Here is a 14179-nt window from a genome sequence, read left to right on the forward strand (position 1 = left end):
TATAGGTGACACTTTTTTAAAAAAATAAATGGCTTATACAGTAAGATAGTCTCTAAATGTTAAGTGGAAATGTGAGTGAAAGTGGTCCTGTGTCATACTTCATTACTTACCTGCAATATACCTTAATTTACCCCAAATAATTCAGACTATGTTGTAAAGAAGCTGGCCCTTAGAAGTACTGCAAAGGATAAATAGCAGGTTGCATCAACCATTTCAGCAGTGGTGCGCAACCTGTTTGGCTGGTAGGCCAGATGGGCAGAGCCTGGGCCATCCACAGGCTGGATCCAGCTGGTGGTCTTGATCCAGCATGGAGTGATCATACCAGGGCCCCATCTGGTTGTGTAGTGGGGCTCAGGGGGGCATCCTGGCTTCAACCTGGCCCTGTGGGGGGCAGGGGGCATGACCCAGCTCTAATGTGGGGAAAGGAGCATGGTCAGGCCCCAACCATCCCAGGGGGAGAGGCATGGCCTGGCCTCATCCAGCCATGGAGTCAGAAGGAAGGAGCGTGACCTGGCCCCAACGTGTTGCTCGGGGCTTGGGGCTTAGGAATTTGACAGTGGAGGAGGGTGGCCATAATTATTACCACTGCTCCCTTGCTGCTAAAATTCCTGATCGGTAGGAAGCCCCATGGGTGGGACTGCATTTGGCCTGTGGGCCAGAGGATGAGCACCCCTGCATTTCAGTATCAGCTTATTTGGAAAAATGACTGTTTATCATTACCAGAGACCAGGGGTGCTTAACTTCCAGCCCATAGGCCAAATGCAGTCTGCAGAGCCATGGCATATGGCTTGCGGGGCTCCCCATGGGTCAGAAAATTTGGAAGCAGGGGAGCACTGGTCATTAATACCGCCACCTTCCCTGGCTGCCAAATTTCCACATCTCCTCCACCTGCACAGTCAGATGGAGCTAGGCCAGGCCTTTTTCTCCCCACACAGGTAAATCAGGGCCAGGCCACACTTCTTCCCCCAACATGGCTGCGTTGGGAATGGGCCAAGCTCCCTTCTCCTCATGCAGCTAAATTGGGGCCAGGCTGTCCTCTCTGCACCACTGGATGGGGTCCTGCTGCACCTACTCTGGGCATTGGACTGGGGCCATGGGCCACATTTGGCCCATGGGGGGACCAGGCACTGCCCATCCGGCCCATTGATGAAAAAGATTGAGCACCACTGCCACAGACCATCTCTGGCAGCAGTATGTATCCTTGGAAGTCTAAACATTTCCATATGAGAAATTAACTAACCACTTTCCTCTTGGTGCAGTTGCAGGGCATTGGCAGTGTCCTCATCTTGTCAGCTTTTACCTGTGGCATATTCTTGATGTTTCAAATATAGTTCTTTGTAATTGTGAAAGAGGTTTTGTAGTGTTGAGTTTTGTGGCTTCCTTTGGTTAACAGTAGCCTTGAGCACAAAGGGGTTGTGAGCCCTCTCTCACCCCTATGTTTCTGTGTACTCTGATATTATTTTACATACTTTTAACATAACATCCAGAATCCTTCTCAATTCAGGACTTTCTGTTTCTGTCATCTCCTGTGGTTAATACTGTGCTGTTTCCCAGACCTCTTTGAGAAGCTCAGAATCTTGTTCTGCTCTCACGCTAGTGTTACACTCAGGTAATTTCATTCAACCTGATTTCCCTTCACTTACAGTCCTATAGTGCAAAGATAGTGACAAGAGTATTGGGCGTATTGGCTTTTGCTTCTGATTTCATGTGATGTAAAGGGGTTCAGTATTAATCAATCACTTGTTCCTCCTTGACTTGAAATATATGCATACTACTGGGCCCCTATCTTCAATAGTATCTGAGCTATGTTTACTGTAGCTGGCATATGGGACTTTCTTTCAGGTTTTCATTCCATATAGGTGTTTTTCTATTACCTATCATGCCCTTCCCCAAACATGAAAGCTGCTGACAGCCAAGCTGCCTAAGCTCAATGGAGCACAACATACACTGGTTTTACTCCCTGCTTCCCACAATATGTCCCTGTGCTTTAAGGATGAAGGATGGCTTTAACCACATAGACGTTCCCTTCTGCAAACAAATCCCCAACTATGCCAGCAGGGCAGAATTCTGGCTATTTTGTACAGAACAAAGAAGCTGGAAATAAGGGTTTGGAGAATCTTGTTCCCGGTTTTCAAACATCACATGATCCTCCTTCCCTTTTGGAAGGTTTCTTTGTGATTGGACACAAGAGGACAAGCAGAGGAGGTTATTAAGAATGTAAAGAAAATACAAAGAGGTAGAGAGCTTTATTCAACAGCTCGTCACTGTGCTACCCCGAAAACATTGTTGTAGTACTCAAGTCCTCTAAGAAAATGGTCACCATTTACCAGCACCCCCTTTTTAACTGACTCTCTTTTCATATTTTTGAAAATGCTACAACCCACCTATGCTGTTTGATCAACTCTATACCTAGAGCTTTGACTTAATCCTGTGACAGTGGGATACATCTGGATCAGTAAGTTGATTTAATTTTCTATGGTAACCTCTGTTTTGGATCAGGCTGTCCATGTTGTTTGAGTCTGAACATATGTCTAGCTTTGCCCATGGCAAGGTTATTAGAATACATTCTGGTAAGTCCCTGGCCAGGAAAGATTCTTGTCACAGGTGAATGACAGGAACTGAGAAGTTATCACAGAGCAATCTAAAGTCACCAGTGTGCCTGTCTTACTACTGGTCTCTCCATATGGAACAATGAATCCTAGACCCAAGGCCCACACTGACTGTGTCTGTGTGAAACCTGACAGAGGTGAGGCAGGATGGAGGGGTAGGGGAGGGAAGAGCCTGGAGTTTCTCAGCTTTGCCACCTGGCCAAAGGGAAAAGAGTATATCTAAGAAGAAGTGAAGGAGTGATTCTCTGGGGATAGGTAGGATCCATTGACACATGGAAAAAGACTGGGCTAAAGAGAGAGGAAGGGTAGGACTTTCTCTAGACTGAAATAATTAATATATTTGGTTACCCAAGGAATATGATCATACTTGGAGAAGGGCCATACTTGAGCAGGACGTTTGTTATTTTGCAAGGGTTTGTAATTGTCTAGTACTTTAAGGGCAATTTCTTCACAAAGCCTGTGCTCCTTGTTTTCCTGTCCCATTATGTCACTAGAGAGGTTGAATTGGAAGCCAGAGTACCCAGAGCTTGCTTCAGTTGTTGAAGATCATGTGTAAGCTACCAGAGGTCAGGAGGTTCATGGGATCATAGGAAAGTAGGTCTGGAAGGGACCTACTGGTCATGTAGTCCAGCCCCCTGCTCAAGGCAGGATCATCCGTGACTAAACCATCCCAGCCAAGTGTCTGTCTGTCTAACCTGCTTTTGAAAGTTTCCAAGAATGGAGATTCCACAACTTCTCTAGCTAGCCTGACCACCCGCATCATCAGAAAGTCCTCCTAAACTCCATCTTAAATTTTCCTTGCTGCAGCTTGAGACCATTGCTCCTAGTCCTGCCCCCTTCAGCCACAGAAAAAACCTCCATCTTCTCTATAATCCTCCTTTAGGGATTTAAAGACTGTTATTAAAGTCCCTCTCCGTCTTCTCTTCTCCTGGCTTAATAACCCTAATTCTTTTAGCCTTTCCTCATAAATCTTGTTTCCCAAGCCCCTGATCACTTTTGTTACCCTGCACTGGATTCACAAACTGTCCACATCCTTCTTGAAGTGCAGGGCCCAAAACTGGACATAGTTCTCCAGGTGAGGTCTCACCAGTGCTGAATACAGTAAAAGAATTGCTTCCCTTGATTAGGCAGTGACACTCACGTTACTACACGATGTCTGAGCTACTGATGTTGGGTATTAGGGTACTGGACTTCAGAGATCCATAGAAAGGCCCAGTGAAGAGACCAGTTCCCTGAAATGCACCCTTGAGCAATGGACTGAGGGGACTTGCAGACACTCAGCGGCTGTGTCCACTTGTATCAGAACTGTGACAATACAGAAGGTGGCTGGTTTGTAACACAGACCATAAGGTGTTCTGGAGTCCTTAAAGACTTAAACCTAAACCTGCAAAGGTGACACCTGTAGCTTGAGAGGGCCAGAAGAGCTTTTATATTCTTTAGCTCTCTGCTGGACAGTTAACAAGTTCTGCAGAAGAAATTCTGAAACCTTTCTTACTCCATAAGTGGGGGTGCTTCCAGGCCCAGCAACTCCCCGGTATCTGAAACAGCTGATTATTAAATGGAATTGATCATCTGGATGAATTTTAATGCCCCCCAGTATGCACAGATAATCATCTAAGAAATGGCACAGCAGTAAAACAAGAAAATAACCTCATTACGCCAAAAGTTGTTTGGAATAATGGATTTCTTTGGGTTAGCAGGGACCTTTAAGTAGGTCAGCTAGTCCATCCCACAGTATTATGACAGGATTAAATTAATTAGTAATTAATTAACCATCTCCCCAGGCATCTTGTTCCATTGTCTGGAATGCTCTGAGTGTTGTAATAGTTTTCCAGATATTTTACCTAATTTTCACAGGCTGCAGTTTCAAGGGACAGTCAATTCAAAATGCATGTGTGTTAGGAGATATACCTGCTATTAGAATTAATGTCTAAAATGACATGGCCTGAAAGAGACCGATTTGTTTAGACCAATTTGAAAACATTTTCACAGTCACTGGTTTAACTGAAGCCTCTCTACCATGGTTTGTTTAGTGATTTTCTGCTTTACATGAAGTGTTTTACCTGGGGGGGGGGAGTCTTATTTTGTTGAAATAAGAAAGTGCACATAAGAAATAGGAAAGTACAAATATAAAGTGACAGAAAACTGACAGACGGAAACAGGACTAGGCATCACCCTTGAAATGACTAGATTTCATTGTTTTAAGCTGACAATTTCAAGTTGAAGGTATTCCTTGTTTTTTCCTCACCAGCGGGAACTATTGGCCCTTGTCACCTTTTAAATTCCCCTTTGTGATATTTATTTATAGGTTTCAACTATATCATATTTGAACTGGATGGCACATATTCAGTTTTCTCCAACTTTCCTTGTGAGGTTTTTTTATTTTAAATCTTTTTATAGGCCTGGAATAAGTAGTTAGGCCACGCGGCTTCTGTTCCCAGCTCTGCCATTAGCTCTCATACCTTATGTAAGCACTCTGTGCCTTAGCTCTTTCACTGCACCAGCCATGTGTACTTAAATGTGCATGGCTTAATCTTTGAGACAGGCATTGGGAATGATGGCACTCATCTATTGTTGTCAAGTATTTTATTACCTAGGGAAAAATATCTTACCCAACCTCTGAAATCCCTCCATTTTTTAAAAAATGTGTAGCCCCTAACCCTGTTCAGTATTCTTAACTCATCTCTGAACATCGGTAGGCAGCAGGGACAGATGCTGATGTGGCGGGGTACAGCAATGCAGTCTGCCACTCCCCTACCCCCCTTTGGCAGTGCACTGCATGTGCAGTGACTTCTCTGAGCTCATCCAGCCGATCAGCACAGGCTGTAGCTACAGCTCCTGTTTTCATGCAGCTCTGAATCCAGGAGGTGAGCAATACTGACTTTTGCCCTTCCTCTCCCTACTTCCAATGAACAGGGGAAAAGAAGGGAGGAACAGCAGTGCTCAGCCCCTGGGCTCCAGAGCTGAGTGTTGCCATTGCTCATCCCCTCCTTTCCTTGGCTTACAGAGGGGAAGGGTGCATTGTCAGGCTATGACCTCAAACCTAGAGCCTCAGTCTAGCCAAGACAGCTGTTCATCCTCACTGAGACTGATCCAGGATGGTCTGGAGCTTCCAGCAGGACCTAAACATCCACCCACTCCCTGTTACTGAAGTGGCTGGCTAGGGTCAATTGACCCTCTGCTTCACCATATAAACTCCTGTACAGGACAGGAAGTGTCTGGGCACGGGGCTCAACCCAACCCAAGACTGCTTTGTCATTCCCTCCAGCTTGCTCCTTGACTTCATTCTCTGCCGGATCTCCTGGCTTCTCAACCTGGTCTCTCCTAGATCCTGCTCTCAGACTGACCTCCTGGCTTTCAGACCCAGTCTGTCTTCCGATTCTGCTCTCCATCCTGACTCTGCTTGGTACCTGGATCTCTGAGTGGCCCCAGACCAGATGCCTACATCCTGGTGGGACATGAACAGCAGTGGCACTCCTTCCCTGGGCCCCAGAACTGTGCTGACAGGGACTCTGGGCAGACCCCACTTTGAACAGCTGATGAGATCAGAAAGGTCTGAGCTCACTGGCATCCCTTTGGCAGTGTAGTATGTGTAGTGATCTCTCTTCACTGCACTTACACCACACCCCTGAAGGGGGTATGGCTGCCCCCCCACTCACCCCCCCATGATAGGCAGTGCACAATAATTAGCTTGATTGATTTACACCCTTCTTATTACTATGACCCAAGTTGTTTTGCGGCTGTCTTGACTTGTTGACAAGAATTCCATTTGCTTTCCTGGCAGCACTGCTGCCCTGCCAAGATCCCTCTATTTAAAACATGTGCTTTTAATTATTTCTTCCTGGAGGAAACACTTTCCATTTTCCTTTAATGAGCTGTCGTTGATTTTTCTATCCATGTTGCCAGCACACTTCTGATGGTGGAACTCTGTCAGTGGTGGAGCTTAAAAGCTTTCCAGTTTCCTTAGGTACCTTGACAATATTACCTCAATATTTGGAGTAAATACTGAGGCAAAAGTGGAGAGTGAGATAGAGTAGCAATAATGTCCATCAAGGTGTTTGTGATTCTGTTGAAGCCTTGTTTTACCTACTAGTGTGATTAGTGTTATCTTCGCTGTCTTCCCAGCTGTACATGAAAACAGTGGTATCATACCTGTGAACAAATCCTTTGAGAGACCCCTTATAATATTACTTCCAGATAAACTGTCAGTAATGCTCTGCATTCTTCATTTATCTAATTTTCCTATGGGATTGAGCTATAGAGCTGCAGAAAACACCCTGCAAGGCTTTATTTGCCCAGTGACTTTTCACAGTCCATTGAAAGCTGAAACATAGTTGGTCTGCATGACATTCAGTGCAGGATGAGGTAGGATGGGTATTAGGGCTGTGTGAAGCTTCAGTAGCCGATTCAATTCGGAGGAGATTTGGCTCAATTCAGCGACTGAATCGCCAAATCCAAATTGAATTGGAAGAACCATTAGAAGCTCCGAATCAAATTGGAAGCCTCTGAATCAATTCAGAGAAGATTCAGTGCCACTTTGGAGATTCGGCCATAGACTAAACAGGCAGCAGTCCTCACCTTGCTGGACACAGCTGCCTCCAGCTGGTAAGTCTGTTGTAGTTGGCGGAGGGGGGAGGGAAGGGACGTGGGGGAAGCAGGGATTGGGGCTGGGGCTGGGACAAGCTGCCCGGCCAGAGCAAGGTGCAGGACTCAGAGAGGGGGGTGGGTGGGCATGGGATGCAGGTGCAGCAGCACTCAGAGTGGGGACTATGCCCTGCTGCCACTTGCCCGCCTAGGGTGGGGCGGGGACACACACGATGCAGGCGTGGCTTGCTCCGGGTGTAAAGGGGCAAGCAGCAGCAGGACATAGCCCATCACTTGCCAAGACGGAGCAGGGGGGGTGTCAGATGCGGGCGCTCCCACCGCTTGCCCAGATGGGGCAGGGGAGGGGCACAGGATGTGGATGTGCTGGCGCTGGGATTGGGGGCTATGCCCTGCTGCTGCTTGCCCAGCCGGGGTGTAGGGAGGGGGCACAATGCAGGCACACCTCACTCTGGGCAGAAGGGGACAAACGGTGGCAAGGGATATCCCACCGCTTGTCCAGCTGGGGTGGTAGGGTGCAGGATGTGGGTGCTGCCACCGCTTGCCCAGCTGGGGGGGCGGGGGCGCAGGATGTGGACGCAGCAGTGCTGGGAGTGCAGGCTCTGCCCTGCTGCTGCTTGCCCCCTTCTGCCTGGAGCAAGCAGCGCCTGCATCATGCCCTCGTCGCCCTGGCTGGGCAAGCAGCAGTAGGGCAAAGCCCCCATTCCCAGTGCTGCCGTGCCCACATCAGCACAGCGAGCAGCACCTGCATCCTGCGGACCTCTGCCCCGGCTGGGCAAGCAGCGGGTTATGCCCTGCTCCCGCTTGCCCCCCTTCTGCCTGGAGTGAGCCATGCCCACATCCCGTCCCCCCATCCCAGCTGGGCAAGTGGCAGCAGGGCATAGCCTCAGCTTCGAGCGCTGCTGCACCCACGCCCTCCTCCCCCCATCCCTGAGTCCTGCATCCCCTACCCTGGCTGGGAAGCTTGTCCCAGCCCCAGCCCCAATCCCTCCCTCCCCCACACTCTTTCCCTCCCCACTCCACCCACCACAACAGACGTAGCAGCTGGAGGCAGCTGTGTCCAGCATGGTGAGGACTGCTGCCTGTTTAGTCTGTGGCCGAATCTCCAAAGCAGCATCAAATCTTTGGATTCAATTTGGCTGAATCGAATTGATACAGTGATTTGAATCTCTGAATTGAATCGCTGTCCCTGCAAATCAGCCACATCCAAATCCGAAGTGAATACTTGCCACTTTGTACAGGCCTAATGGGTATGCCCATGAAAGGGTCAAGTCACGTTTGAGGTCCGGTCTCCAGGGGAGCACAAGCTTTGCTCCATTTCAGCACTTTTGTTGGCGTAAACCCACCCCCCCAAAATGGTTGGGGGACTCATGACCTTACTCCCACCACCTACCTTCAAACGTGATGCAGGACTAGCTTGCAGAGGGAACACTGAAGCGCTATAACAGGCACATCCCAAAGAACCTGTCCTGGGGAAGAATACTGCCTCCCTTAAGTACAATTCATTTCCTTAGCTGCATCAAATCCCACTGCACCCTGCTGTGTGGAGTTTGCTGAATCTAACTCTCTAAGATCATTTAAAAAGATCCTGTTTCACTGCCCTGACTCATATTTTTCTCTGCCTTGGGTATTTAAGTACACGTCTTTTCTTTTCTTTAACTATGTGTTCCTAATACTTTCAGAATTGGAACACAGATATCTCCCCAACTTTTCTAGCTAGATTTATGTTTAAGAGGGCATTCTGTTTCATGAAAGATTTTGAGATTTCAAAAATCTGGCTCCATTCCAATGAGGAACAAAAGTCCCCAAATTCTTATACTTGTGAAGAAGGGGAACACACACACACACACACACACACACACACACACACACACACACACACACCCCATTACAGACAATCAAGCCCTTTTGTTTCAACGTTGACTGACTTTTCTGTCATATCATAGAAAATCCAAAACGTAAAAAAAGTTTGAAAACAAACACTTGGAACATTTCATTCTGAAAATGCTGAAAAAGAACACTTTGACATTGTCAGCTCTTTTCCTGTAGTTTTCTTCCAGCATATAGAGTTCCAGTGAAATCCACCTGATTCCACAAGTGCTTAGATTTTGATGCAACAACATCTTCTTACAGGGTACGGTTCTGTCTCAATTTCTCTCACTGGTTGTGTTTCTAACTCCCTCAGACTTTTCCCACCTCTACAGGAGATTTGCCTCGGGTGTCAGCTTGATTCCCTGAAGCTTTCTTCTTTTTACATTGACCATCCACTTGCGTCTCCAGATTTTTTCTGCTCACTGTGTTCTTATCACTTCCTTTTAATGATCTCCACTCTTACTAGCCCAGCACATAGGGAACTATTTCCCCTTATGTTTCAAAGAAACACATATGACCAGTTCTGCCCCAACTTTACGTAGAATGGGGACCAGTGTTTCATGAACACTACAACTACTTCAGAGGCCTGTGGTAAAAAGCCCAACAAAGCTAACTATGCCAATGCACCCTGGAATCGATATCTAGGTCACTGGCTCAGAGAGAGGTATAGCATATAACCTTGTGCTGCATTAAAATCTGAATGTATCCATCATACTAATTTGCTGTAACTCTGTAACATTCCATGTATTGTGTTTTATCTTCTAATTTAATTAATCCTCAGATCAACTTACATCAACTGTATGTCTTCATGTCATAACATGTCAGTTTAACTCATAATTACCTTTGCTGCCAGGTTTAACTAAAAATACCCTAGAATTCATATACATTTGTTGAGAGAGCCTATTCTTTTGTTAATTTATTGCGTATTGCAGTGCCAGAAGTGACTGCAAGTGCAAAGGTCATCAACAGTATCTAGTAGTCCCTCATGGTTTCACCCCCTCTAGGAACAAGCACTCCCTTTCTTATATCTTAGGTTCTTACAACAGGCATCTCCCAAGAAAGATCTTGCCTGGTTAAGAATTTTACTGTTTCTGTGTCCATGTTGGCCTCTTCTACCGGTAGACTCATAGTGCTGCTAGAAGATGGCTGAGCAAGTAGGCAATGACAAGGAAATATATTCAGGAACATGAATTGGGAAACAAGAGAGCACCAAGAAAAGAAGAAAAGTGAACTAGGTCTTGGATTAAAAGAGACGTGGATCACAGATTAATGAGAAATGAGAGGGTGTTGTTTATGGCACTCCAGCTGGTAGATCAGGTGTGGACCATAGCTATCATTAGAAAAGCTGCTTTTGCCAGCAGCTCCCACATGGTCCAATCTGAAATACCAACATTTTTTCGTAATCTAGAGAAAAACTGGGGCATCTCAACACTGCTTGATAATGTGACAAATGTTGGTATTTTAACATGCTCTGAAATCCAGGATGGGCTGAGGATATTTGCCTCGATTTGATGACATAGAGTTCTGTTCTGTTCTGTTCTGTTCTGTTCTGTTCTGTTCTGTTCTGTTCTGTTCTGGAGGGGGATCTAGGTCTATTGTTACAGAGACCTCAGGTGAAATATGCTCTTCATATAAAAAGAGCTGGTTCTTTCTCCCAACTCAGTCTGGCCTCTAAATCTAAAGCATTTAATAATAGTTTCTCCGTCTCTATTTTGCAGTTGTGAATTTGATGCAGCTGAGGTTTCGGATTAAGCATCCAAACATTATGGGATCAAAGTCAGTGCCCACTTTAGAATATTTGGGCCTAAAACTTGCTTTAGCTTCTTTGCATTTCATGCCTCCTGACTCATAATAAAGACCCTCCAATCTGGCCCTTGGTGACTTCAGCACAATCCCTTTGCTTTCAGTGCACAGCTGTAGCTGACTGGAGTTTAGACAATTATTTTGTTGAGGAGGCACAAAAAGAAATAGAATCCCACTCTCCTCCTCTGAGCTGTGTTTGTTCTGCAGAGCAAACAGGAGTGGAAAGCAATAAGGACTTGCATCTGTCATTTTAAAGTCAGCAGAAATGACTCTGAATGCACACAGGGACCAGATCTGTGTAGTAAGAAGATGCAATTTCTATATAATAACCTCTCAAGAGTAGAACTACACTTTAATGGTCCTAATGTTCAGTACATTTAAGGTAATCATTCTTTGCCTCTCCCCAAGTGCAGTAATAGATACCGAAAAGCTTGCAGATGCTTTTTTTGTTTGGGCTCCGCTGGTTGTTATACACAAGGACTGTATTGGAAGAATCTGCTCCTGATGATTTGAAAGTGCTGAGAACATAAGTCAAATTACAATAATCAACACGTTCCCTCTTGCTGAAAAGAGGAGCCAGTCTCTTTAATTTTTTGTATCATAAAAATGAATGCAAATGTTTTTGAGTAAGATCACTGCAGATTACACAAACAGCTTAATGTAGCTGTGTCAAACACATTTGAGTTGGCGGCTACATCTGCTGCTGCTGCTTGCCTCACTGCCACAGATTTGCATGGCCAATAGGGTTCACAAACCAGAAATTCACTGGCCAGGACAGCAGTACCATTAACCTCCTGGGTGCTGGGTCCACCAGCACAGCTGCTCTGGTAGTTGCTCTGAAAAGCTCTGCAGGCTGGATCCGGTGGTGCGTCATCCAGTCTACAGGAAACCCTGCAGACTACAAGACTTGCTTTCCTGGGCTTGGTCCAGCCTGTGGGCCATATAGTTGACTTAATACAAGGAGAACTGGAAGAGTGGAAGGAGGAACCTGTTCATTTCTTAGAGAGAATGCCATGGGCCAGCAGCATCTTAATTGTTGCAAATGGGTATAGCTCCATTGGAGTCATTACAGGTGCTGCATCCAGCTACATCAGGGAAGGACTGTGCCCAGAATGTAAAAGGGAATTTCGAACTAAGATATGGAAACACACACAAAAATGAAACACCAAGCTGGAAAAACAAAATCAAGCCCTACTCCTCTCCCCCGCTCTTCAACAACAACCACCATAATAAAAGTTATGGAAAATTCTTCTTACCCCATATACCTTCTTGGCTCCTGCCTTGGCAGCAAACATGGAGAGGATCCCTGTGCCACTTCCAACATCCAATACAATCTTATCCTTAAAAACATGCTTATTGTGATACATGGAATTTCGATATGTTAGTGTACGCACCTCATCCTTTAACATTTCCTGTATCAGGGAGAGGAAAAGGCATTGTGTGTTTACTTCTGGCACAGGATTTGCAGCGTCATTACAATTCAGCATTAACACATCATTAAAATTCAACCTGAATAGTTTTTTTTTAGTCCTTTTGGACCAAAACAGGATTCATTATACATCAAAGCAACTTTAAAATGCAAGCCACTCATAAGTGAATTATTAACAATGAGCACCATCTCATTTGTATATCTATGTTCCTCTTAGATACTATTTTACTGGTTAAATGGCCAACCAAAAGGATAAACTAGTCAGAGAAATGGACTGCGGTGGACATATGCAAACCTTCACGCTTTCCCACACAAGCCATTCATGCAATTGTTGGACTATCTCCTGAGGCTCTGCCTCAGATTCCCAGATAGGCACCTCAGAACAGAGGCAACTTAGTTCAGTAGACACTTATGAAAAAACAGACCTGCTCAAAGTCACAGAGAGTGTGTCTACATGTGTCACGAGGAGCCAGCAATAAACTGCCCCACAGTTTAGTGCTTCCTGGAAGCTCCTGGGCATGTGGGGCTACTCCAGTTGGGCTGTGTGTGCTGCAGAGGGGCTGGCTGGGGCACGAGGGTGTCTCAGTGTGGAGCTCGCTGGCAGGTGGCTCCCAGCCAGCCGGTCAGCATCTACACATGTGCTGCTGCACATGAAAAAACTTTGAAGCAGGGTAGTACTTGAATTTACAAGACATTTACTGTGCAGTTAATTAGTCAACTGTGCAGTAAACGTCTCATGTAGACACACCCACAGTGAGTAATTTTCAGAGCTTGGAGTAGCACTTACTCCTACCCTACATTTAGCCAGAGCATTATATTATCTCATTGGTATAGGGGTCTTTATCTGGTTCCTAGTGGATATGCATGTTACATTCAGAGGTTGGATCCCTATCTCTCCCTTCAGGTGCCAAATTTCTAAATTTGCCACTGTTAGGCCCCTGATTCTTATTTTGTACTAGTGTGGGGAAAGTTGGTCAAATCACATCAGTCAAAAATATTTAACTGGGCTACGTGCCCTTTTTAAAAGTAACTTAAGCACATAAGGTACACTTAGTTGTTTTTGAAAATGTTACATATTACATCTGAGTGGCTATACCTTTCATTACATTGCTGTCATCACTGAATAATTTAGGCAGTAGGATAAATGGATCTTTGAATGCCAATAGGTAGGAAATCAGCCGTAAACATCAGATGGAAGCCCAAATTTAGAAGATCACTATACACTGACTGCTCATCCATCTGCCTGTACTGGAGGCTGTGTACAGCCATAGCTTTTGATATGTAAGAGGATATTTTGTCATTGTGGAGTCTGGTCCAATATCAAAGACTGAAGTGGGTAAAGAATGGAAGGGGGACAGTTCTGGTGTGATCCTTGTGTTAAGTCAGTGTTTCCATGGGGACTGTGATAAGTCTGGTCCAGTTCCTGTTCCTCTGCTCTGAATCCCATTCCTCACTGTTCCTTGGTCCTTGCTACTGCCATCATAGTACCAAAGACATTTGCCTGATTTTTCAGAGGTAAATTATTTGATGAAGGCAAATCAAATAATTTAGCCTGAGCCTTATATTATGAAGGCAAACCAAATAAAACATTTGCCTGATTTTTCACAGGTAAATTATTTGATGTTAAGGCTGAGATCTTCAAAGATGATTAAGGAGTTTGGATGTCCAGCTCATATTATTTGAATGAGACTTGAAAAGTCTTAATCTCAGGTTGTTTGGAAAAAATCTCAATCTAAGTGCATAAATATAGATTGAACGGCTTCACTTTAGGCAGTCGAATTTAAAAGTAGCCCAAGAACTCTCAGAAGTCATTTGAATTCAAGTGGATTTGAACTTCACTTCACAGAGACATGCCTCCATGTAA

The 14179-nt window shown here is 45.4% G+C and overlaps 1 protein-coding gene across 1 annotated transcript in view; it reads right to left on the bottom strand.

The window, feature by feature from the left end:
• PRMT8 (protein arginine methyltransferase 8) overlaps positions 1–14179 on the bottom strand; it is a 108578-nt gene that overhangs the window by 45097 nt on the left and 49302 nt on the right. The window contains exon 3 of the mRNA XM_006265394.3: positions 12143–12298. Coding sequence (XP_006265456.2) covers positions 12143–12298 — 156 coding nt within the window. The remainder of the gene's footprint in view (positions 1–12142; positions 12299–14179) is intronic.

The sequence above is a fragment of the Alligator mississippiensis genome, chromosome 4 (genome assembly GCF_030867095.1).
Source record: "Alligator mississippiensis isolate rAllMis1 chromosome 4, rAllMis1, whole genome shotgun sequence".
In the NCBI taxonomy this organism is placed as follows: Eukaryota; Metazoa; Chordata; order Crocodylia; family Alligatoridae; genus Alligator; species Alligator mississippiensis.